The sequence below is a fragment of the Raphanus sativus genome, chromosome 1, assembly GCF_000801105.2.
Source record: "Raphanus sativus cultivar WK10039 chromosome 1, ASM80110v3, whole genome shotgun sequence".
Classification (NCBI taxonomy): domain Eukaryota; kingdom Viridiplantae; phylum Streptophyta; class Magnoliopsida; order Brassicales; family Brassicaceae; genus Raphanus; species Raphanus sativus.
The window spans coordinates 831,270-856,408 of NC_079511.1; the positions used below are offsets into that span (position 1 = coordinate 831,270).

General features: G+C 35.5%; 6 protein-coding genes across 7 annotated transcripts; 3 read left to right on the top strand and 3 right to left on the bottom strand.

Moving 5' to 3' along the window:
* Window positions 1-263: 263 nt before the first annotated feature.
* LOC108808756 (putative U-box domain-containing protein 55) lies at window positions 264-3,133 on the bottom strand. The gene is made up of 10 exons (XM_018580862.2): window positions 2,894-3,133; window positions 2,725-2,801; window positions 2,506-2,636; window positions 2,325-2,429; window positions 2,064-2,244; window positions 1,812-1,949; window positions 1,465-1,726; window positions 1,222-1,370; window positions 830-1,150; window positions 264-615 (listed from the first exon to the last, which is right to left on the bottom strand). Exons 1-10 carry the CDS (start codon window positions 3,051-3,053, stop codon window positions 430-432), a joined length of 1,710 nt encoding a protein of 569 aa, XP_018436364.1. The 5' UTR covers window positions 3,054-3,133; the 3' UTR covers window positions 264-429.
* A 156-nt stretch (window positions 3,134-3,289) lies between these two features.
* LOC130507960 (U-box domain-containing protein 56) lies at window positions 3,290-6,414 on the bottom strand. 2 transcript variants are annotated; one of them, XM_057002875.1, is made up of 8 exons: window positions 6,300-6,414; window positions 5,709-5,822; window positions 5,221-5,324; window positions 5,002-5,132; window positions 4,811-4,915; window positions 4,558-4,714; window positions 3,772-4,215; window positions 3,290-3,578 (listed from the first exon to the last, which is right to left on the bottom strand). In XM_057002875.1, the coding sequence occupies exons 2-8, from the start codon at window positions 5,719-5,721 to the stop codon at window positions 3,390-3,392; spliced, it is 1,143 nt and encodes a 380-aa protein (XP_056858855.1). In that variant the 5' UTR covers window positions 5,722-5,822; window positions 6,300-6,414; the 3' UTR covers window positions 3,290-3,389. The 2 variants fall into 2 exon arrangements, with proteins under 2 accessions (XP_056858855.1, XP_056858851.1); XM_057002871.1 differs by lacking the exon at window positions 6,300-6,414 and having other exon boundaries at window positions 5,709-5,959.
* A 357-nt stretch (window positions 6,415-6,771) lies between these two features.
* Window positions 6,772-9,617, bottom strand: LOC108853392 (U-box domain-containing protein 54). Its single transcript, XM_018626811.2, has 7 exons — window positions 9,427-9,617; window positions 8,630-8,733; window positions 7,948-8,078; window positions 7,753-7,854; window positions 7,534-7,666; window positions 7,221-7,328; window positions 6,772-7,113 (listed from the first exon to the last, which is right to left on the bottom strand). Exons 1-7 carry the CDS (start codon window positions 9,578-9,580, stop codon window positions 6,916-6,918), a joined length of 930 nt encoding a protein of 309 aa, XP_018482313.1. The 5' UTR covers window positions 9,581-9,617; the 3' UTR covers window positions 6,772-6,915.
* A 1,092-nt stretch (window positions 9,618-10,709) lies between these two features.
* On the top strand, window positions 10,710-13,453 carry LOC108857200 (putative recombination initiation defects 3). The gene is given in 14 exon segments (XM_057010144.1): window positions 10,710-10,828; window positions 11,050-11,094; window positions 11,096-11,144; window positions 11,224-11,365; window positions 11,452-11,564; window positions 11,566-11,578; window positions 11,719-11,771; window positions 11,859-12,053; window positions 12,184-12,246; window positions 12,335-12,376; window positions 12,469-12,530; window positions 12,624-12,771; window positions 12,847-12,928; window positions 13,063-13,453. Coding segments are annotated over 14 exon segments (1,170 nt in total). The 5' UTR covers window positions 10,710-10,766; the 3' UTR covers window positions 13,164-13,453.
* A 922-nt stretch (window positions 13,454-14,375) lies between these two features.
* On the top strand, window positions 14,376-18,019 carry LOC108836470 (acyl-CoA hydrolase 2). Its single transcript, XM_018609656.2, has 17 exons — window positions 14,376-14,527; window positions 14,635-14,727; window positions 14,856-14,923; window positions 15,037-15,112; window positions 15,205-15,251; window positions 15,340-15,465; window positions 15,604-15,681; window positions 15,820-15,907; window positions 15,998-16,110; window positions 16,250-16,312; window positions 16,390-16,445; window positions 16,527-16,631; window positions 16,784-16,840; window positions 17,122-17,223; window positions 17,369-17,417; window positions 17,533-17,601; window positions 17,784-18,019. Exons 1-17 carry the CDS (start codon window positions 14,512-14,514, stop codon window positions 17,859-17,861), a joined length of 1,284 nt encoding a protein of 427 aa, XP_018465158.1. The 5' UTR covers window positions 14,376-14,511; the 3' UTR covers window positions 17,862-18,019.
* A 5,645-nt stretch (window positions 18,020-23,664) lies between these two features.
* On the top strand, window positions 23,665-25,097 carry LOC108807111 (NAC domain-containing protein 2). The gene is made up of 3 exons (XM_018579368.2): window positions 23,665-23,871; window positions 23,972-24,252; window positions 24,341-25,097. The coding sequence occupies exons 1-3, from the start codon at window positions 23,715-23,717 to the stop codon at window positions 24,773-24,775; spliced, it is 873 nt and encodes a 290-aa protein (XP_018434870.2). The 5' UTR covers window positions 23,665-23,714; the 3' UTR covers window positions 24,776-25,097.
* Window positions 25,098-25,139: the final 42 nt, after the last annotated feature.

Below are 25,139 nucleotides of genomic sequence, written 5' to 3' on the forward strand. Positions count from 1 at the left end.
GTACCGACAAGACGGCATGTTACAGTAAACCATTAGATAATTGTAAACTAAAAAAAATCCTGTGTGGCCGATCTCATACTAAGGAGTAAGGTCAGTGCAGCCGCGCCAATTATAGCGACCCACGTTTTCAAACACAAGTGTTTGTCTGTTTTGTACACGCGTCGCGTACTGACTTAAATGTCACGTGTGCAGATTAAAAGGCATATCGCGGGCGGACACTTGTTGGGCCATATTTAGTTACTAAAAGGGACGTGTGATAATGATGTTTCGAAACGCCAAGGTTGTGTTGACGGTTGACAGATTGATTTCCAGCGGTAAAGAGTAAAACAGCAAGCATTTGTATTTTTTTTAACATGAATTCCACTCATCACAAGAGCAAACAATCAGCTTCGGATTTAATACATTGACAGCACTAACCAAAGATTCATTTTAAGAGTTACGTTGAAGCCACTCTTGAATGGCGGAACGAAGGGCGTGGTTAGGAACAAGGTTATTGTGGGTGAGCTTAAGGTTCGTCATTGGTGACGTCTCGTGACCATTGTCGAGCCATTCTTTTAAGGCTTCAGCCTCGTAGGTGAATCCATCGGCTGCAACACGAGGCTCTCTCATTACTTCCTGTAAAAACACCAACAATCCCTCGTTTGACTTCTGATCATTTAAACTAGTTGGTGGCCAAACGGGTAGAACAAAACCCAAATTTGTCAAACCAAACAGAAATTTCTACACCTGGTTCCGTTCTAAACCTCTTCGAGAGGAACACCCTTAGATGATAACAAATGTGCATCTACATTAGAAGTAGACATCTTAGTTTCGGTTCTGTTCAACGTACCTGCGATATTGGGCAGATGAAATACGACGGAGGCTGACGGGTAACGGAATCCTCATCGGAGAATCCAGAAGGTATTCCATGGCGGCGAGTGTAGCTCTGAAGCAGCAACAGAATATCCGAACAGACAGAGTTAGCTGCGTCTTTCTCAGCAGCGACCTTGCTGAGTTCTTCCTCAGTTCCTTTTCTACGTCTTGCTTCTTCTTCGTATAACCTCATGAAGTTTTGTCCCACAGAGCAAGCTTCTTCTTTCTCCTTCCTCACTTTCTCTACCTCCTCTCTTCTTCTCTTCACTAATTCCTCTGTTTCTTTCCTCTGCCTCACCTGTTTTGTTTTCACATATGATGATTGTTACTTTTTTTTTAATTCCTCAACTGATCTTAAAGATACATTACCTCGTCTTCATATAGTTGCATCAAGTTCTTGCTTATTAAGCAGGCTTCTTCCTTCTCCTTCTTTGTCTTCTCAAGCTCTTCCTCTTGTCTCTTCACTGTTTCCTCCATCTCTTTCCTCTGTCTCAGTTGCTCGTTGTACAGCTGCATCCCTGTTTTTGCAATATCAATAGAGATTATTCAAGAGCTCTCAGTCTTAAAAAAAGAACATATTCCGTTCTGTAAAATTTCTGTTTCTAACAGTACCGTCCTGAACAATGACCCGCACTTCTTCCAGCTCCTTTTTCGTTCTCTCGTGTTCTTCTTTCTCCTTCCCCAACATCTCTTCAGCTTCAACTCTACGCCTCACTTCCTCACTGTATAGCTTTCTTCCGTTAAGAATGATGATAAGCGCGTCGTCCCTCTCTTGTTTAGTCTTCTCCACCATTTTCCTTTGTTTTGCCCATTCTTCTTTACCTTCTTTCCTCAGCCTCGCTTCCTCATTGTACATTGCTTCATACTCTCTTGCCTTTCAAGTAAAAAGAAACAATTCTAAGCAAAAATATATATATAATAAACATTCTTAATGTCTTGGATTTGTGCAGGTATTTTACTTTGCGGATGGCCTCAACGGCTGTATTTTCAGCCTTAAACCGCCTGACACATTCTTCGTACGCTTCTCTTTTCGATTCCTCAACTTCACTAAGTGCTTGCTTAAGTTGTCTATACAGTTTATCATTCCCGTTGCTTTCCTGCAAAAAAAAAGGACAGATAAAGCTTTCAGTCACTTAGTAACAGACACAGAAGACAGCACCAGATGTAAATTGGCTTAATATACAATACAACAAACGATGTTTAGACCGTACAGATTGATCCTCCGAAGAAGTCGGCTCTAACATGTCCCTGTCTCTCCTTGTGTCAATGTAAGCAACAATTGCAGAGACCAATTCTGCCGAGCATTTCGGTGAAGCAGAGGAATAGAGCTTCGGTTTCCATTGTCCAGCATCGGCTTCTGTTTTATCCACACGGTCTTCAAGATTGGCTTCCCTGAGTATTTTAATATACATAAACAATAAGGTGATTTCTTCAAGGACAGAAAATAAGCAAAGAGAGTTTTCAAAACTCACTTTGTGTAGATGAGATGTCCATTGCACATAAACCTAACTTCGCAGGAGCTAGGCGCGTGTTGGTACACGTACTTGGCCTTTCTGGACTTGAGATCGAACATCTTCCTGTAAATTTTTTCTGTTAAAGTCAACACGAGTAAACTTAGAGATTTCAAAAATATAATAGATCTACAATACGTACTCTGAATAATGACGATCTGATGCAGCTCCCATAACGAGCTTCCTGATTTTGCTTTCATGGATGAGTTCTAATATCCCCTGCTTCACATCGTTCATCTCTATACAGGATATGTAAATGTCGTCCTCATTCACCTGCGATCGGACAACAAGAATCAGGAACAAGAAGAGAAAAAGACTTTTTAATAATATATATGAACAAGGCAACAGAACAGAACAATACCCCTTCTTGTTGACAGATGTCAAAATAATCATGTAATGTCTCGTACATGATAGCCTCCAGTTCTTCAAGCTTGCGTGCTGAAAATAACAACAAGAAATACGACACTACATATGAATCATCGAAAATTGCTACATGAGGACCATATTAATCAAACGGGAATGAAGATTACCAGCAGGAGAAGCAGTTTTGGGCTGATAAACATGGAGGATGCAGACTTTCTTGGCACCAAGGTTCCTCAAAGCCCAAACCAGAGTCGATCTGCTCTCTTTGACATCATTCTTCACAGCAACATGAACAACATCATTTCCCATGGCCATGAGTTCCGCCATTGGTTTCCTTTGCCTTTGTCTTTGTGTCCTGTCTTCTTTTCCCCTGTAAAGTGAAAAGAAAAAAAACAGAAAAACAAAGAAGCATCTGACAGAGAGAGACCAAAACGATGGTTAGTGGTGACCCTCAACATTCTTTTTGTTGACCGTTTCAGTTTTCTTAAGGTGGACACAGAAAAGTCAATGCATAACAACTACTGAAACAATAAACGGCTTTCCAAGATTTTTCCCAGTCAAAAGAGAGAACTTTTTTCATTAGAATTTTTCACGTTTCATTCACCATATATCTTTACTGAATCACACAACACAATCAAACATAATATCTATCTTTAAGGCAAATCAAAGAGGGTGCTGTTGCAACCACTCCTTAATAGCTGAACGAAGAACACGATTTGGCGTGAGCTTGTTATTCTCAAGCCTCAGGTTTGTCATCGGCGATTTTTCACCTCCATGACTGAGCCAGATTTTGAACTTATCTGCTTCGTAAGTGTAACCATCTGCTGCAACATGGGGATTCTGCATAATCTCCTACATTCACAAGCAATCAAAGCAATGCATTAAATAAGAGCAAAACAAATATCAAAATGAAAAGTTACTTTTGGACATGTATAGTCTAGCCTATGTGTCAGCTTAGTACACTATAGTTGAGATATTGAGCAGAAGCCAAGTCAAGATCCCAACAAAAAACATCAGCTTTTTAGATGGATGTTCGAGTTCTGACCTTTGAAATGGGACAGATGAAATATGGGGGAGGCTCGTTGGAAACAGACCACTGCGACGAGGATGAAGGTGAATGTGATGATGACTCACCCTTCTCCAGGTATAGATTTCTCAAAAGCTCTTCAGTTTTTTGGATAGCTTCGTCTCGCTCTTTCTCGACCAACTCTAACCGACGGGGGCAATCAATATAAAGCTGTTCTTCGAGTTCCTTTTGGACCCTCTTCATGTCTCTGATTTCTGCTCTCGCTCTGTTTAGCTCCTCCTCCGCTTCTCTCCTGCGACGTACCTCTTCACTGTACAGCATCTGAGTGACACCAAAAGAACTTGAGAGTGCTTCTTCTCTTTCACGATTCATCTTATCATGTTGCTCCAGTTCTCTCTTTAGTTCCTCGATTTCAAGTCTCCGTCTCTGCTCCTCGTAGTACAACGCCGCAGACCCTCTAGCCTGTTGAAGAACCATATCAACTGAACAAATGAGATTCTTCTACATTGGAAGATATAAAAACACCACCACAGGAGTCTCATATGGAAAGCTTGACACTAGAATCGGGTTTAAAGACATGCATATGTGTTATGTTACAGTACCAGTTGCAGAAAACGAGACAAATTCGACTAACAAGAAGAGGTGTTGGATCCTTGAATTTACAATCTATCACATTTTATAATTCCTTCTCCATAGGTTATAAGACTTTTAAGCGAATAATAACAAGGTTCTTCCACTTAAGAGAACACTCGTCCACTTGAATGGAAAAGTTATAGGTGGCTGAGTAAACTGGATTTTACGTACTGATTGGTCTTCAGGTGAAGACAGGGCATGTGACTCGCTGTCAGTTTCGGCTCTTACTTCTTCCTCGTACGGTATCAGAGCAGAATCAAGGTCATGAAGGCTGGCTAAGGATTGAGAGGAGGAGTGCGATGAACCCCCAAGATCAAACCGTCCCTCCCTATTGAACATACAAGAAAAATATAGCCAGTTAAACTTTACAATGAACTCAAAAACACGCAGAAGTATAGTAAAATCCTCCTCCAACTTAACTTACCTCGTTTGGATGAGGTTCCCATTACAAACAAGCCATATTTTACAGGAATGAGGCGCGTGGCGAGTCACATACTTGGCTTTTCTAGATGTGATATTAACCATGCCCCTGCATGCATGAAAACAAAAATAAGTCATTAATCAATTACGCAGATTATATTGACAATCTGGGAGGAGTCTAAATATAATCCTTACTGGGAGTAGCGGGAATCAGCAGCTGCTCCAATAATAAGCTTCTTGATATTGTTTTCATAGATAAGGTTCACAATCCCCTCCTCGACGTTATTTGCCACATCACAGAATATTTCCACGTCTTGCTCGTTAACCTGCAACATAAGCAATTCAATGATCGATCATAATTGTTGTTTTTCAGATTTTTGTGAGACTAATAATTGAGTAGGGAAGAGGACTAACTCCTTGATCTAGGCAGATATCACGGTACTTGAGAAGGCTATCATATGTACTAGTCAATTCCGACACCTGGATTGCATCGATCTCGCTTTGTTCTATCCCTGTTGCTGGAAGGAATTCACAGAAAAAAAAAGGAACCTTAAGACAGTCGAAATAAGATTGATTCACGAAAGTAAAGCTTGGTGTTCGGCTAAGATCAGATTTGATAAAAGATAACGGCATCACCCACAAGTAAACACTAACACAGACACAAACTGTTTACATCCTTAGATCAAGAATCTCAAGATGATAGACATAACTTCATCACCATTAAAATTAGAGAGCGGACGAGGCAGAAAAAAAAACATCAATTTCTATCGAACCTATATGTTCGTGTGATTTGATGCTTGCGAAGTGTAAACAACTAGGAAAACAGAGAAAAAATTACTAATATATTATATATCCCCCGATCAAAAAGAAAAGAAAAGAAAAGAAAAAGAAAGAGTAATTACAGGTAGGGTTCATGGAAATGGGTTGATGGAGATGAAGAAGGTAGAGCTTTTTGAATTGGAGATGCCTCAGTGCCCATGTCAGAGTCGATCTGCTTTCACCAACATCTTTGTTTACTGCAACATAAACAGGATCATCGTCAATCAAACCCTCCTCTGCCATCTTTAATAGTATTTTTTCTATTCTTCTCTATAGAGACAATTTCTTTCTTTCCCAAGACAAAGACGATAAGACACAAAAGGCAGACAGACACATATGATTATATATTTTGGTCCGGTCCCTTGATAACTAACTAATTGCGAAGATGTTTCCGACCATTTTCTTACTCAAAAATTGTATTACTTTATTAAATGTATTTTTCTGAGAAAAAGAAGGTGACAGACAACGAAAGATATTTGATCTTAGAAGTGGATAACATCAGCCCACTGCTCACAATAATTTTAAATGTCTATGAATCAGTAGATTTCTTAGAACATTTCTCTTATCGTAAAAGACACGTTTCATACAGAAGGACTAATTAAACATAGAATTAAACTGGAATTTGCTACTATTTTTTTTTTTAAAAAAAAAATTGAAATGTCAACTCACACAACCTTTAAAAAAATCAGTTTCAGGAATCAGAAATCGAAGGCGCCTGGGGATATATTGGTATTTAGGTTGCTGGTGAGAAATATCGGTTCGGACTTGTTTTACCTCCGCTCCGATCAATCTCCGCTACATTGCGACATTGAGAGTCAACAACATCTGGGGGAAAATCGTTTAATGTTTGTAGAATTAAGAGGGCGATTATTCAGGTTACGACACGTCACGTTGCTTTTGCTGTGAACGAAACGAACGGTGGTCAGATCTTCTTCGTCAGCTCTACCTCCAGTTCGTTATAATGGGCTTAATAACGACCTACTTGGTCATGTTTATAATAGCCCATGGGCTTGCGTTAAAGTACTTGACTTGACAGGCTCTTTCCCGCCAATTTGGTGCTAGAACATGCAGACAAGTCAACGAACGAACGAACGAGTGTAGCAAAACAATTTTTTTTTCTTTTGTATACAAAAACTTATGATCGCATAAAGTCATGTATCAGACGTACTTAAAACACATGGAAACTTTTTTTTTATCACACATATTTTTCTTTTCTTACAGAGAGATTCCAACAAAGTCTGACATATCTTTAATTATATATCTATCTCCAATATACTAGATAGATGATAATCAATGTTTATAGTTTGGGTGGTGATGGAGCCAGTCCTTGATGAGTGAACGAAGAGTGTAGTTAGGGGTGAGATGGCGATGAGCGAGCCTAGCTCCTGTGATTGGCGACTTATCATTCCCTCCGTTTAGCCATGTTCTTATTTCCTTTTCCTCGTAAGTGAAACCATCAGCAGCCACATTGGGATCTCTCATTATCTCCTACATATTATTCACCAAAAATCAAATTTTCAATGAGCAAAAGCATTGCATTCCTGGGATTCTAGGATATATTTCAAGATGCAGAGATGGGTTTGAATATTCCTAACCATTGAAATGGGACAAAGAAAATCTTCGGGAGGACTTTCTGTTTCGCTGTCATTGCTTTTTGTCATATCGTCTTCTTTCCTTACTTTCTTTGGTGTTTCGATCCCTCCCTGTTTTTATTTTTTTCAAATGTATGCATGCAGCACACGGTAAGAGTCTGAAATAAGTAATCTTGACTAGCTAGGGAAACAAATTTAGGCTGCTAATGAAACCATGGAAGTAACAAGTGAAGTGGTGTTGGTGAAGGATATTTTCCTTCCGTTTAGTGTTTTTTTTTTGTTGATAAGCTATATATTCATCAATCTTTGTACTTACTGGATGCTGCTCTTTATGTGAATCTGTTTCGTCATCATCCCTTCCTCTTCCCTTGCTTGGTTTCTGAGCAAAACCATCGAATTCTGACAAGGAATACGAATCTGATGGATTCCCAATGTCGAATCTTCCTTCTCTGTTTAACCCAACACACAATAAACTGTAAGAATAAGAGTATATATACACACACATACAAACACAAGAGCAAATCCTCAAACTTACCTTGTCTTGATGAGTTTCCCTTTGCAGATGAACCACATTTTACAGCAATGAGGTGCATACTGACTCACATACTCTGCTTTCCTTGATGTGATAGACATTCCCCTGCATTATTTTAAAGAGAGATTAGAGTCTTATTTGCTTTTATTCAATTCAACATTTTTTTTCAAACCTGATGTTCTGAAAATATATATATACCTGGAATAGTGAGGATCAGCTGCTGCTCCCATAACGAGCTTCTTGATATTGTTTTGATAGATGAGTTCCACAATCCCTTCACCCACACCATATCCTGATATCAATGATATATCCACATCCTCTTCATCAACCTGCACCATTATTAGTTTTTTTTTTTTCTTTTTTTTTTAACAGGAGGTTCGAAGGCGGACGCGATGGCACCTACGCCGCACTTAACTCAACCGACTAATCCCCCTGGCCCGGAACCAGCCGGCACTAATACCCATTACCCAAGGGACGCGATGGCACCTACGCCGCGCTTAACTCAACTTAGGGAGGGCGTAAAGCATTCCGTGGCCACGCGTGACATTCGACATGGCCGACATTCGAACCCGTGTCCCCTTGAATGGTGGACTTTGTAATTCGGTGGTTACCACTCGGCCACTTGCGTGGTTCACCATTATTAGTTTATTAATACAATTCCATCAAATCTTTTCAAAACTCATCATGTTTCCTTCTTTTTTTTAGCTCCATCTATCAAGTATGTCTATTATTCCCGTTTGGATTTTCACGAGGTTTCACTGAGCCTATATATATCTAATAGACCGATTGGCAGCAAAACAGATTAAATTATACATAGCTAGCGTGTTGCTTACTTCTCATCTCTCTGCTTTTGATTCGTTGCAAAGATAACTTAACTTACCCCTTTGTTTGTGCAGAGATCACGGTACTTGTGGAGGCTATCATATGAAGATTTCAGCTCTGATTCTTGTATTGCGTCGATCTCACTTTCATCAAGCCCACATGCTGAATTACACACGAAACGACCATTTCAAAACAGAGTTAATTTCAAGTTGTAACACCCACACAAAAAAAAAACAGAGTACACAGATAAAAGTGCATTAGCAGTCGCTCTGAAACATCTTATGTTATAATTTAAACATTTAACTAAAAATTCCAAACTTGGTAAGATGTGTGAATGTGACATTTACAACAAATGGGGCATACTAGCCGTATACGCCCAAAGCCAAAACCTTGATTTGTTTCGGTGCTAGGTCCAGGGTTCAAACTAAATTTGGTCATATGATTTATTATCCTAACTTTTAAATCTTTGATGTTGATTGTTCCGTGACTTATTAACGTAACTAAGATTGTGTTGGCTAGTAACATATATTTCTTTAATTCTGACACATGATGCTTGGTACATATGTTCTCTATCTATATAGATGAATATTGGAAATATTTTTTTCTTTTATATGTGCATAAATAGGTACATATAAACATATTTGCAGATGCATATATATTATATACCCAGAGAGAGAAAGAGACAGCATCATCCAGAGGCTCATCTATTACTAGATACAGTGAATTACGATCAGTTCGTTCAAAAATATCATGTACAAGTAGTCCATGAAATTTATTGGCATTTGAACAACACTAACAATACAATGCAAAACAGATTACACAATCAAACGTAGTGAATCAATAGAAAAGACTTACAAGAAGAGTTCAACGAGAATGGAATATGAACATGAAGAAGGCAGAGCTTCTTCACGGGAAGAGTCTTCAATGCCCACAACAAAGTTGATTTACTTTCTCGAACATCTTGATTCACCGCCACATAGATAACGTCGTTAGGCAAAGTTTCTCCCATGGATATACTTGTTTTTTTTTAATATGTGTATTATGCATGAAAGGTATACAACGATGAAAGTATTATGAATGCGAATCTATATATAGAGAGGGGGGGGGGAATATTTCACTAAATTGCAAGGAGCTTTCGGACCATCTACGTGTGAATTTCTCAGGTCAAGTGCTGGGGTCAGCTTATTTTATTGAAATAAATCAAGCAGTTGAACTTTCTACACTTGTTTAATTAAGTTTCCGAGAATAACAGAGGAAATCACTTGGACCTTAGGCTGTAAGAATACACTCGAACCAAAATAAAAGGTGTGTGGGGGTTATCTTGGTGATCAACAAATTTAGTTTTGTTGACTTGACTACCGATCGCTAATATTACACACAAACAAAATATCATACATCAATGGTCAGAAAAGAATTCTAAACAATATGTAAAATAGATGAGACAATCTATTTATCATCTATTGATTTTAGATTACAAGTACATTTAGTTTAACATGGTATCCATACAGTTTAATCCGATCCACATTGGTCTTGTTATTCTATTGATCATTGTCCGAATATTCTGAGTTTTATTTTTTCAAAGAAATGTTCTTGGAATGAAAAAACTATCTGACTATTTTTTATTTTTTTCAAAAAAAAACTATTTGACTAAATAAACTGAAAATGTAGATTACTAACAAAGGAAGCTAATTTATTTATTTTGTTGGGGGTACAAACTATAAAGTCTAAGAGTGTACAATTATTTGTTTCTGGTGATTAGAATATATATAATCTACTAAAAGGACATGAAAAAATAGAAGAAACTGCATATTTGCCTATATGGTAATTTAACGTAAGAGTACTGCTATACGTTTGCACATCTAGCTCAAATTGTCAAGTTGAGCGTGTGGGGACGGACCGTAAGGATTTCTAGTTCTAGTCTCAGTGAGGAGGACCACAACTAGCTCTTTCTCGATGATTGATAAGCAGTATTTCGCCTTGATTTAAAAGACCTATGGGCCTTGTTGATGGGGCTTTACCAGCCCACAACAGTAATAAGTAAAAATAAAAAATAAAATTTTCGCTGCTCGGCGCTCGCTTCAGTCACTCTCTAGTCTCTGTAGATATTTTTTTTTTTCAAAATTCCGTTTAGAATTGTCTCCCTCTTTCTCTAAATTTTGAATTTCGTAGAAGAAGAGGTGCGATCTACGAAGAAGATGAATATGAAGAAAGCCTGTGATCTGAAATCGATTTCGGTGTTTCCTCCTAACATAAGGTAGTGACATGGATCATTTGAGAGAGATCATCAACGTTTAGGGTTTTAATTGGGATTCATCCTCTGTTTCCAGTGATCTCTTATGCGGCGGTATTTCTTGTTTGCTCTAAGTAACAACTGATTGATCGATTTTCCCATTAGGTTTTTGAATATAATTTTGGGGGAAAATTGTGTATTAGCGACGTTAAATTGCGTTTGATCATATGTATGTTTATGTGTGGAAGGAGATCGAGTGTTGGACCCTGTGAACCGCAAGCATCGCAAAAGTCCTTCTCAGCCTGGTTGTTTTTCTTAGATGATGACTCAGAGCTCTGTCGATCAGCTCTATGATCATCAGATTACTTACACACTCTCTTCATCTTAAACTTCAATTTCTCAGTCACTCTTGATTTCATGCACAGAGATTTACTCGCCAAGAACGAGATCTCTCTTTGAAGAAGAATAGTTTCTTGGCCCCAGTCAATCATAAACGAGATGATTCATCTCAGATGCTTTCATCTAGACCTTCCAGCGGAAGATGGAGTTGTGTTTCATCTAAATGTAACTTTTGCTCTTTCTATATTACGAAGATTAGATGGACTATATATAACCTCCTAATATGGTCCACCTTTGTTGTCACTGAGTAGCTCAGATTAGTGAAGAACGCTTTGGGATGATGGAAACTTCGTTGAGCAAGTTTGGAATGATGTTAGATTCCATTCAGAGTGACATCATCCAAGCCAACCGAGGAACTAAGCAAAGTCTTTCTTGAAAGTGAGTTTGTATCTTTGTCTCATTTTCAGTATTTATCAACCACACTTCACATGAACAAGGACTCCTGATTCCTTCATACTTCATGTGATAACGTCTCAATTGATGGCTGACTTTTTTTAGTTTCATGTATGTTACTGCAGCTGAACGCCTACAACAAATGTTGATTCTCCATGACACTTCACTTCACCAGCTGGTATAAGCAAATTATTTTTTTCTTGTTGCTTTATCGACCTTATGCAAATAGATTATAGCTTATTAAAATGATTTTATCGCGAAGCAGATAAAGGAACAAACAGATTTTAAAGCCAGTCTTGATGGAGCTGTCAAATCTATTCTTGAGGAACTAAGCAAAGATCCCAATCAAGAGAAGCTGCAAAATATAGCTTTCATGTTAACAGCTATCCCAGATCAAGTAGAAACCGTTCTGCAGAAAATACAAAGAGAAATCTGCCACAAGCTTACTGGAGAGATTCAGGTGATATGAAGTATTTTTTGTCTATCTCAGCAGAGTCTATTTAAGATTCATGTTATATCAAAGTTTGGCCAGTCTTTTGCTTTGTGAGCACATGTATTGCTTTAATGCCCACTACCAAATCTCGTTTTAGGTTTTGGCTAGCTCGAAGTTGCATGAGCCAGCAATAGCTCAGGTTCCAACAACACCAACACAAGTGAAGTTCTTTTCTTCACATGCTTTCCATCTCTTTGCTCTTTAAGCCAAACATTTCAGGAATGAATGAGGGTTTTGTTAAATAACAGGCTAAGGAAAATTTTCCTGAGCCGAGCGATCCAGCGGCCAAGGTAACGACTCTATTGCTGTGAACACATCTCCTCTCTTCAGAATCCCATTTTGTTTACAAGCTCAGTAGTTATTAACAAATGTGAAACATCAGCTGCAGAGCAGTGCATTTTGTAGTGATACACTGAAAATGAAACAACCGCAGCTTCCTAGAAAGTAGGTTATACATTGCTTTGCTACTTTACACTTTCCATCCCCAAAACAATTACGACAGATGAATTCTATATATTTTTTGGTTGCATTTGACAGTCCAGATAAGGCATCAGCGAGGACAGTAAAAACATTTTTATCCACAAAGGCACAAGTGGGATGTTGGAAGACGGTGAAACCAGCACAAAGAACGTTCAAGAATAACGCAGGAAGAAAGCAAGTGAAACCTGTAGGCACTCGTACGCAGGTGAGTGAGTCGGATTTTATGTTTGGTCAGCTAGAATGAATAACTTGATTGAACTTATCCAAAAGATTCGTGCAGTTTGAGCAATGCAGCGTTGTCATAGACTCAGATGACGATATAGATGGAGGATTTTCATGTTTGCTGAAAGGGAGCACCAAAGGTATGAAAATGGCTTGCTGTCGAAACAATGGAGAACTCAAGACAGATCTATTGATAATAGATGATGGGAGTCAATGTTATGTTGCTTAACTAGAGAGATGTGTTGTGAAACTTATGTAACTGTGTTCAATTCAGGAGCTAAATTCGAATGGGACGCAGAGAAGGAAACAGAAAGGCTGCTGAAGACAGTAAGGAGGACCAGGAGGAAGTTCGGTAACCCCATAATAATTAACTGAAAATTAAGGTAAAGTAATAAAGATGAAAAAAACTAGGCTCCTCTGTTTTACATCTATCTTATTAAAACAGAAACATTTTGTTGGACCTAACATTTATTTTGTAAGTTTTTAAATTAAATACACCTTTATACTATATAGTTAAACATACATTAAATCACTTTATGTTCATTTCTTTATACTACTATCCATGTTTCCAAACAATATACTTATTTCTTTATACTACTATCAATGTTTCCAAACAATATATTTATTTCTTTATACTACTATCAATGTTTCCAAACAATATATTTTTATACTACTATCAATGTTTCCAAATAATACGATAATTAATCTTAGTTTATTTTGTATCTATTATTTTTTCTTTAAAATTTTGTAGAAACGTCATAATTTTAAAGTTCACTATCATAAATTGCAAAATAGTGAACTTTAAAATTCCGATTATAAGATTACAAATTATGAAGCTATTACAATTTAAATCCAATTAGATTACATATCGGTCATCCATCAGTTCAATCGGTTAGTCTCGGATTTTAGTGATTTTTAATATGAATATTTTAAAAACATAAATTGAATTGTCAGATCTCCGGATTAACCGGTATAATCACAATCGGGTTGAATTTAAAAATACTGATTTAAATGAAAAAATATTTTAAATACACACTCTTTAAAATTTACCAAAATATTTGTTAAATTATTAGTGAAATTTTTCATCGTAAAATATTCCGCGCTTCAAAAGCGCGGGTCAAAATCTAGTTTCTGCGTTAAAGCATGCTTAAGATGATTTAAATTGGATAGATTATATATCACATATGTGAGTTATCTTAACTGGAGTGAATTTTTTCACCACAACACTTTGTTCACTATGGTATTACTTTGTAAAAGTTAGTGAATTTCATAGTTGTTAAAATTACTTGTCTAAGCTGTGACATGGAGACGAACGATTGGATTCAGATGGCATATGAAAAAAAACATGTTAGTATAATGCTTTCTTAGTACTTGGTATGTATAAAGATTGTCTCTCCAGCCTTCCCCAGCCTTTTTTAGAAAAAAGAAATAGGATTTACGAGGATCAGTCGATAATAACCTTCCAGCAGTAATTTTGTTCAAAAAGAAAAAAAAATCATTCCAGCAGTAATTAAAGAAAAAACAGATTGGTTGACATTAAAAAAATAAAGAAAAACAGATTGGCTAATTATCTATAAGTCCACGTATACTACCATAAACCGGAGGGCACTCAATAATAACCTTCCGGAGTAATTAAAAAAAGGAAAACCCATACTTGTCGGAGTAGAAATCCACAAATCTGTTTGATTTTGTGGCGATCGGTTCGAGACTTGACGACACCGCCATGAACACGGAATCAGGTACCACCGTAACAGTTAGATCTAGAAATAAAAATGATTGTTTATCTCTCGGGAACACGAAGGATAAGGATGACATGTTGTTATTGGTGTGGCTATGGTATTTGCAGTAGTGGAGTTCCTTGGAAACGTTCCCTTACTTCAGAAGCTGCCTAGTTCTTCTCTTAAGAAAATCGCCCAAGTTGTTGTCTTGAAACGCTACGGTCTGTCTGTCTGTCTCTGAATCTCTCTCTCTCTCTCTGTTTATTTATTTTATTGTTTGGGAAGAAGTTTTGTTTTAATTCTGTGTAGCCTTTAGCTAGCTACTAAGTTGTAATCATTTTTTTGGCAGGGAAAGGGGAGTATGTGATTCGTGAAGAGCAAGCTTGGGATGGTTGCTTTTTCATTTTCTCTGGAGAGGTTCTACTTTCTTCCTATCTTCTCAACCTTCTTTTCTTAGATACAATACAAAAGCAAGCAAGGGCTGACTTGATTTCTCATTTGTTATTATTCTTCTTGTTTTGCATCTGCAGGCTCAAGTTTCCGGACCCGACGATGAAGAAAATCGTTCCGAGTTTCTCTTGAAACAATATGATTACTTCGGCCATGGTCATTCCTTCTTTCTTTTTCTTTTACTTCAATTTGGTTTAGGGTTGGGTTGGGTGATATACTTACCTTCTTCTTTGTTTGTGTTTCTACAGGTATTTCTGCCCATGTTCACTCTGCTGACATTATTGCTACCTCCGAGGTTCTTTCCGTTAGCTTTTCTCTCTATTAACTTTTGCATCCATATCTCAATATATGCTAACCAGAAGACTCTTCTCGTGCATTTGCAGCTCACATGTTTGGTGTTGCCGCGTGATCATTGCTGTTTGCTTCAAACCAACTCAATCTGGCAGTCCGATCAAGAAGTTGACAAATGCTCTTTAGTTGAACGCATTTTACAACTTGACCCTTTAGAAGTACGGTCACCCCAACTCTTCTCTCCTTTTTTTCATCCTCACTATCCGCTTCCCATAATGAAGTTGTAATCTAAGCATTCTTCTTGTCAGCATCTCTTCATCTTGGTATTTTTACTAATATGCGAATCTTTCTTGTAGCTGAACATCTTCAGGGGTATCACCCTACCTGATGCTCCCAAATTTGGCAAAGTTTTCGGTGGTCAATTTATGGGACAGGTATTCATTGGAGTTTATTTACATTTTTGTTTATCATCAACCCTTGCTGATCTATTTCAATTCATATTGGATATGTAGCTTCTTCTGTGTCCAATTCAGACAATTTCTAAGTCACTTCTTACCCAATTTTTTTCACAGGCACTTGCTGCGGCATCAAAAACTGTTGATTTCCGGAAGATTGTCCACAGTTTTCATTCTTATTTTCTTCTCGTTGGAGATATCGACAGTACGAAACTTCAATTCCAGTGCCAGCCAGCCATTATACCTTTCTTCTGGTTAAAATTCATCTACTTATCATTGTTTGTTACTCTTGCAGTCCCCATTATATATCAAGTTCACCGTATACGTGATGGGAACAACTTTGCCACCCGAAGAGTAGATGCAATACAGAAAGGGAATATCATTTTCATATTGATGGCTTCCTTTCAGGTTTTCCATTTTTTATATTACTTCAAGTTGGTTTATGAGTACGCTCCCTTCTCTAACTATCTGCCACTGAGAGGGTATAGCATTTTTAATAAAACTGTGAAACTAGATTTTAAATTATCTCTTTCTTTGATTTCAATAGAAAGAGCAACAGGGATTTGATCACCAGGAGTCAACCATACCCACTGCACCGGATCCTGATACGGTGAATTGTTCCTCCAAAATTTAATAAATATTTCAATAAATTGTGAGGGATTTCCTATTCACCATTATCTGCTGCAGCTTCTATCACTAGAGGAGCTGCGTGAACGTCGTATAACTGACCCTCATCTTCCTAGGTAAGTGGTAGTGTTTGCTATTGTCTTAAAAAATTAGCTCAGGAAGCTCAAGTTGAATCTCCAACTGTTTCTTCCTTTCAGGAGTTACCGGAACAAAGTTGCAACTGCAAATTTTATTCCATGGCCTATAGAGATTCGGTTTTGTGAACCCAGTAATTCTACAAACCAGACAAAGTCTCCACCAAGGTGTACAACTCAGCTTAAATCGTGAATAAATGATTTATTATAGTTTCATACATTCTACCTGGTCAACATGGTTCATGTGATTGACTTACACATGAAACTCATCACATGCATCAGAGACTCTTTATTTCTTAATCTAAAACGTCTTCTTGTAGATTGAGGTATTGGTTTAGAGCAAAGGGAAAGCTTTCTGATGACCAAGCTTTGCATCGGTAAGTACCTCCATCATCTACTTACATTTAAATCACCAGCCTATTATTCATCTGGTAACATCCCTTTCAGCTTCTATAAAGCAACAAACAATCACTGGAGACGAGTGAATTGATGGTGTTTTTAGGATCATTGATTGATAAATTTATATCATGGCTAAGACTCTTAAAATAACAGACTTTTTAAATAACATTGACAAATCTATTGAGTGCTGTTCTTTCCGAAAGTTCGATTTATTGTGTATAGCAAACTGATCATCTGACAAGCCACGTCTGTTTTACAGATGTGTTGTGGCATTTGCTTCGGATTTGATATTTGCAAGCATCAGTTTGAACCCTCACCGAAGAAAGGGCCTGAGATCTGCTGCACTTAGCCTGGACCATGCGTAAGTTATTTCTTTTGTCTTGGTGAAATATGAGTTTTATATGTCTTTGTTATTTATTTATTTGATTACATTGAGACAATATCCTATAGGGAGTTACATGTCAGTAATTAGTCCTTACTCGCTTTTCCTCCTTTTTGGTTTGCAGGATGTGGTTTCACCGACCACTTAGAGCTGATGACTGGTTGCTTTTTGTGGTATTTTTTTTTTTCTATCCAAGAAAGATTGAAGTCTCTGATAGACATGTTTGATGAAATAGGTTAATAGACATGTTAACATTGACCCTCTTACAACGATGACTGACTATTGCAGATTGTTAGTCCAACTGCGCACGTGACCAGGGGTTTTGTCACTGGTGAAATGTTCAACAGAAAAGGAGAGGTACTCTTTGCTATCTTTTTTCTGGCCTCATTTAGTAGATATATATTAATCTGAGGACATGAACATGATATATTCTTTTTCAAAGCATCAAAATTTCGAATTGCTAAATGTTTATAAGTTTTTAGGGGATGAAAAAGGGAAAATGATGTAATTCCTAATTTGTTTTTGGATATGTGAAACAGCTGGTTGTATCGTTAACGCAAGAGGCCTTGTTAAGAGAGGCAAGACCTCCTAATCCCTCCGTGACGTCGAAGCTCTGATTTGGCTCACTGTTAGTTTTTAAGATGTGGCGAATAAAGAAAGAAAATTACTGGAGACATAAGAAACCCATTTGGTAATAATAAGATTGATGTTACTTGTGTATTGTTATCAGACAAAACCTATTTCTTTGGGTAATGACTAGTAATGATCCGGTCTATGTCTTATGATGACGAAATGTATCTATATAGTTTTTAAGATGTGGCGAATAAAGAAAGAAAATTACTGGAGACATAAGAAACCCATTTGGTAATAATAAGATTGATGTTACTTGTGTATTGTTATCAGACAAAACCTATTTCTTTGGGTAATGACTAGTAATGATCCGGTCTATGTCTTATGATGACGAAATGTATCTATATTATTAAAGTTGAAGCACAAAATGGAGATGTTTGGAAATAAGGATAGTAGAATAAATGAGATATGTTTGGTAATATAGATAGTAGAATAAATGAGATATGTTTGGTAATATGGATAGTAGAATAAATGAGCTATGTTCGGCAACACGGATAGTAGAAATGTGTACTTTCTTTTATTTACATATTTAGCCATTGTATTTTCAGTAAATTAATAACAAATGAGAATTGATTGGAAACATGAATAACATAATTAATACTTCTTTTTATTTAAATATTTAGCTATTGTTTTTATAATAAATTAAACAACTTTTTTTCTATATTTCTTTTTATTTAAATTATGTCACTATATTTACAATTCTTTTTATTTAACATTTTTTATGGTGAAAATAAAAACACAAACTGAAATATAAATATTATATTATGTAAAACAATTTTTAAAACAGTATTATTACCTTATTTAGTTTAGTCAAATATAAAATTTCAAGAGTTCAATTTTCAAAAACAAATATCATAAAATTAATAATAACTCATAAAAAACTAATGCAAAAAAATTTAAAACTTTGAAACATGGATAAAAGTATGTTAAGAAGAAAAAATAATGGCTTATGTTATTAATAAAAATTAGAAATCCATTATATCAGTTTTAAAAAATATACAAAATAGACTAATCTAATCACCTAAAAACATTGTTTTGACTAAAAGAATCATAAAATAAAATTAAATTTTATATACATATTTCAAATCAAATTAATAATTTAAAGTTGATTTATATAAAAATTATTTTAAAAGATTCATATATTCAAAAATTATTTTACTAAAATATTTTCCAATAACCATTATTAAAACATGTTTTCGTTATATATAAGAAAATACAACAAAAGATTAATTTTATATACCAACTTAAATTATGGTTTTTATATTTCACATTAAACTTTAAGAAAATAATATATATAATTATTTATAAGATGATACATATAAAATATTATTACTTATATGATTATTTATATGATGGACCAATTTTTTTTTGACGTCGAAAGACTATTCTATTATTTATATGATGGACCAATACAATTAATTATATGATGACATATACATGATACATAATAGTGACTAGGGATGGACGTTCATGTATCCATTCCGGTTTGTTTCGGATCTGTTTGAGTTTCGGGTTTCTAGGGTCAAAGATTTCAGCCCTATTTATATATTTCTAAATTCCAGTTCGAATTATGACTAGAGCTGGGCGTTCAGGTATCCATTCGGGTTCGTTTCAGATCTTCTTGGGTTTTGGGTTTCGGAGGTCAAAGATTTCAGCTCCATTCAGATATTTCTAAATTTTATTTCAAATTATATTCGGATCTTTGCGGGTTCACTTCGGGTTCGGATAACTCATTTAAATTATTTTTTAAAATTCATTATATATTTTGAATTTCTTAAAATCTATAAATAAAATAATATATTGTATATAAATCTGAATAACATATGTCAGAATACCTAAACTTAACATATAAATCGGTTTGAAATATACACCCGCACGTGCGGATCAAAATTTAGTTTAAATTACAATGTAAATATTTAATTAATATAAAAATATGTCACATTGTTTAAACAAAATATCAATATAAAAGTAGTGTATAGTTGCGTGTCCTAAAATCATTTATTTTTAACAACAAGTCAAATAAATATGTTGATTGGAGTGAGAATAAAACAAAGCCAGAATAGCATATAGTTTACCAGAGACACTCTATGTGTCGAATTTATTATAAAGAAAATTTCACTATGATAAATACATTCAATAACTACAAACAAATAATATATTTCATAAAACTGAAAAATAATAGCCGCGCTTTGATCAAAATCTAGTTGATATTATACTATAAATTTACTATTGCACTAGATTCTGACCCGCCCTTTAAAGGGCGGGTATATTTTTTGTTTTAATTTAATTCTCATATTTATGTTTTCTTTGTGATTATATATATATATATTTTTATAATCATATTTATGTATAAATCTTAACCAGAGTATATTTTATTAAATAATAACAATTTAAAAATTGATCCGGTATATTGCAGTCGAACCCGCTAACCCGCGGATTTCAATTTTATTTCGTCTAAAACTGAAACTCGCGGGTTGAAAATTGAAAATTGAAATCCGTGGGTTTAGTTAACCCATTGAGAAATATATTTTGACCCGTCCTTAAAAGGATATATATATTTTTTTTGTTTTAAATTTAATTTTGGATATTTCTTTTTTCTTTCTGGTTATATTTGTATTTTTTGTAATCATATTTGTGTATAAATTTTAATCAAAATATATTTTATTAAATAATAAAAATTTAAAAATTGATCTGGTATACGCACAGTTAAGGCTGGGTTTCGGGTCGAACTCGCCCCGTTGACCCACCAACCCGCGGATTTTCAGTTTTTCTTTGGTTAAAAAATACGACCCGCATAATTCGCAAACAGATAATTTTGTATTCGCACCTGCTTCGCTTTAGTTATTATTAAAATATATTTATAATAAAAAATTCATACATGATTTAAATTCTAAATTATTATTTTAAAATTTCTGTATTTTTTAATTTTTTTAATTTTAATTTTTTAAATAATTTGCGGATCGACAGGTAACCACGATCCGAAATCCACCAATCCACACTTATTTAATATATAATAATTCTGCCAATGTTCATTTTTTCAATGTAAGAAAACATTGAGAAATATAAAAGTTCAGAAATTATAAATACCCGTTGAGAATATAACTGTTTTTTTATACTGTTGATGAAAAATTTTCAGAAATTTTTTCAAACACAAATACCTGTTGAAAAATATAATTGTTTTTTCCTGGGTTTCTTTGGAACTGAGTTAAATCACCAAGAAACATAACTGTTTTTAAAAAATTGTAGCATGAATAATTTCTGAGAGAATTGAATGTTCATCAAAACTCAATAATAATAAACATATGACGTGGTTAGTAACAATATTAAAGTAGGTACAGTTATAAAAAATAAATAAAAAAGTTAGTTATTATTAATAGAATAAATAAATAATTAAACATAACATATATCAATATTTAGAAGGTGATTATAATTATTTAGATACAGTTATAAAATAATTAGGTGAACACAACTTATTAATATCAACCCATTAGAACCTTAGTCAAAAGAAAAAGTAGACACAATAACTAAACCGCTTACAAAAAATGTATTATATCTGTATATGTTGTTATCAGTTGTTAATATCAAATACGATCATCATTTATTCCTTTTGCTTTGTTATTAATATAACTGTCTAATAAAACTGAATTTGGAAAAGTGAGCTCCTAAAAATTTGGGATTACAGTGAATGTTACGTGTATATATGTATAGTAAAATGTCGTTATTTTTATATAATAGTTTTATATTGATATATGAGTCCAATGTAATATTGATTATGTAGTAACATTTTTTGGACCAAACTAATATCAATAGGACATACTTCAATTTTAATATTATTGATAGATATTTGTGTTTTTCTTTGTAATCATATTTTTTGTAAAATGTTTTTTTTAAAATCATTAGTAAGAAGCTTTGATTCATTCTATCAAAACAACAATATGACCTATTGATATAGATGTGGTCTAATTATTTTAATACAATTATTAAAATCTCTTATTAATTATTTAAGAAAATATTATACAAAGAAAAATATAAATATGACTAAAAACACAAATATAAAAATTAAATTTCAAAAAAATGTAAAAATAAAAAATATACCCATTTTTAAAAAAAAAACATGTCAGAATCTAGTAATTATATTAAATTTGTCATGTTTTTTTTGTTGAGAAAAGGGCTTTTTTAAAATTTGTCATGTTGCATAACTAAACACATATTAATATATTATTGGTGAACTACATATTGATAACAAATGGTTACGTTAGAGTAATAGTCAATAAATATATGAAAAAACAAAGTGTATATATGACAGTAAACATATGCGTAATTATTAATAGTACAGTTATATTAGGGTTATGTGCGGTTAGTATTAAAAATTATCAACGGAAGCATGGCGGCCACTAAACACATTATACGTCCACGTTCAAAAAAATTTTATCATATAGAAGCAAACGGTTAATTAGGAGCAAACAGTCACGTAAACTTGTTATATACATTTTACTTTATTTCTGAATAAAAGAAATAAAATTGGACTTAACATATATCAATCGGTCATACAGGAGAATTAATAGAATAGACTAGATTTTGACCCGCGCTTTCAAAGCGCGGGTTTATATTTGGTGAAAATTTTATATAATCACATTTATATAATCCGTCTTGTATATGCATTTATATAACCCGTCTCATATATGTGTTTTATATCCGGGTTTATATTCGGTTAAAACTATATTGTACATGTATTTTTAGGTTTTTAATTTTGAATTAGATATTTTAATATAAATCAATATAACAGTTTTATAGTTTTGATCGGTGTTTTGAAACCCGACTCGAACCTGCGGTTGAACGAATTACTGGTTTGTAACCCGGTATTTTTAATATTGTGATTTTTTCTAATGATAAGACAAATTTGGTGATCATAAGTTGGAAATTTGTTTAAAATATATTTATATTTTTCAAAATCGTTCTAAATGATAATGATTGTTGTCAAAATTAATAATTTTAGAATTAGAAAACCGGTGGTTAATAACAGTATCAAACATGGAAATAATCGATGCAGTATCAAACAAAAAAATAATCGCAGACCGAAATTAAATTAGGAAACCGGTGATTGATGACAAATCAAAAAATAATTAAGAAGAAATTAGCGTAGAATGTCCAGAATACCCTTAATGAATACAAAGGAAAGGTTCTTTGGTAGGGGTAAAAAAAGTAAAAATCCAAAACATGCTTGTACTTTAATAGTATAGATATAAGAAAATGACATTTTGGTCGTTTCGTAGTGGTAGTGGCACGCGGGCCGAACAGCCCAGCATTAATTGAAAGTAGACTAGGGGCCCTAAATCTTTATTTTTTATGTAATAAGAAAATTTGGATCTGTCTCGTACGGTCCGGTCCACTTTTAGTTTTGAGTTGATATGCTATGAACCTTTTGCAAAAAGACAAAAAAAAAGAGAAGAAATTACGGGAGAAGTGGGTACCACAGATCCACCGACCGGAAACGAAGAATCCATAGAGATAGACCCCATCAGGGTTCGGTCGTATCGGACCGGTTGGATTTTGGAGTTTAATGGAAAGTGAGTGGACCCCCTTCTCTACACGAAAAACGTAAGCAGTGACAACATCAACTCATCGCCACGTCAGCAACAGACTTCTCCTCTCGAAACGTGTCCCGGCAGCGTCATCCACCCACGTGTGTTCTAGAAGCTCTTCTACTCCGCCTACAACAAGTATCATAATCCGACACGTGTCCTTCCCCCTCTCCTTATATATTCGACTGTTCTCTCCTTCGTTCCAAGTTTCAAAACGGCAAGTTTCAGAGGCTTTTCTTTTTATTTACAGATCCAAAAATGTCAGAATTACAGTTGCCTCCAGGATTCCGATTTCACCCAACGGATGAAGAGCTAGTGATGCACTATCTCTGCCGCAAATGCGCCTCTCAGTCCATCGCCGTCCCCATCATCGCTGAGATCGATCTCTACAAATATGATCCTTGGGAGCTTCCCGGTTTGTAATATTTTTTTATAAAAAATTCTCAGCTAATAATCTCTTCGTGAGGTGGTTTTTTTTTTGGAATCTAAATCTGAGATTTTTTTTTCGATTTCAGGTTTAGCCTTGTATGGTGAGAAGGAATGGTATTTCTTCTCTCCAAGAGACAGAAAATATCCAAATGGATCACGGCCAAACCGGTCAGCTGGTTCGGGTTACTGGAAAGCAACTGGAGCTGATAAACCGATCGGACTTCCTAAACCGGTTGGGATTAAGAAGGCTCTTGTTTTCTACGCCGGTAAAGCTCCCAGGGGTGAGAAAACCAATTGGATCATGCATGAGTACCGTCTTGCCGACGTTGACCGATCCGCTTCTCGCAAGAAGAAGAACAGTCTCAGGGTATTGAATTTCATCTAATTTTCCATTTTTGCTTTTTTTTTTTTATTATTATTTTTTAATTAATCGGACCGGATGTTAATTATTACAGCTGGATGATTGGGTTCTTTGTCGGATTTACAACAAAAAAGGAGCAATCGAGAAGCGAGGACCACCACCAACTCCGGTTGGTTATGGAGGTATCTCCGACGAGGTCGTGGAGGAGAAGCCGAGGCTGTCGGAGATGGGTATGCCTCCGCCGCCGGTGATGGCGAATGACTTCGTGTATTTTGACACGTCGGACTCGGTGCCAAAGCTGCACACGACTGAGTCGAGTTGCTCGGAGCAGGTGGTGTCGCCGGAGTTCACGAGCGAGGTTCAGAGCGAGCCCAAGTGGAAGGATTGGTCGGGCGACAAAAGTAGCCTTGACTATGGGTTTAATTACATAGATGCCACTGTGGATAACGCGTTTGGAGGAGGAGGAGGGAGCAATCAGCTGTTTCCGCTACAGGATATGTTCATGTACAACATGCCCAAGCCTTTTTAGCTGAACGCAAACGCAAACGCTTGTTTTTTCGCCTCTATATGGGTATCACGAGATCGGTTATGGTACGGTCAATGAGTGTGCCGATTCGGCGGAGCCGCCATTAGATATTTTATTGTTACGATGTTCAGTGTTACTTTTATTTTCTAAGCCGTCAGATTAACGGGAAATCTCTGATCGGACGGCGGTCGATGTGTCGTTGTACTAGTGTTGTTTGGTAGAAAAATCCACGTGTCTTTTCTTTTTGGGCTTTAGTGGGCGTAAAAGTCAAAAAGCTAAGAATATTTGTTATTATCTGTGTCGTAATAATCATATTTCTTCTATCCGTCCCCTTGTTTGTGATTAGTTGTTTTTGACCGGGTGAAGG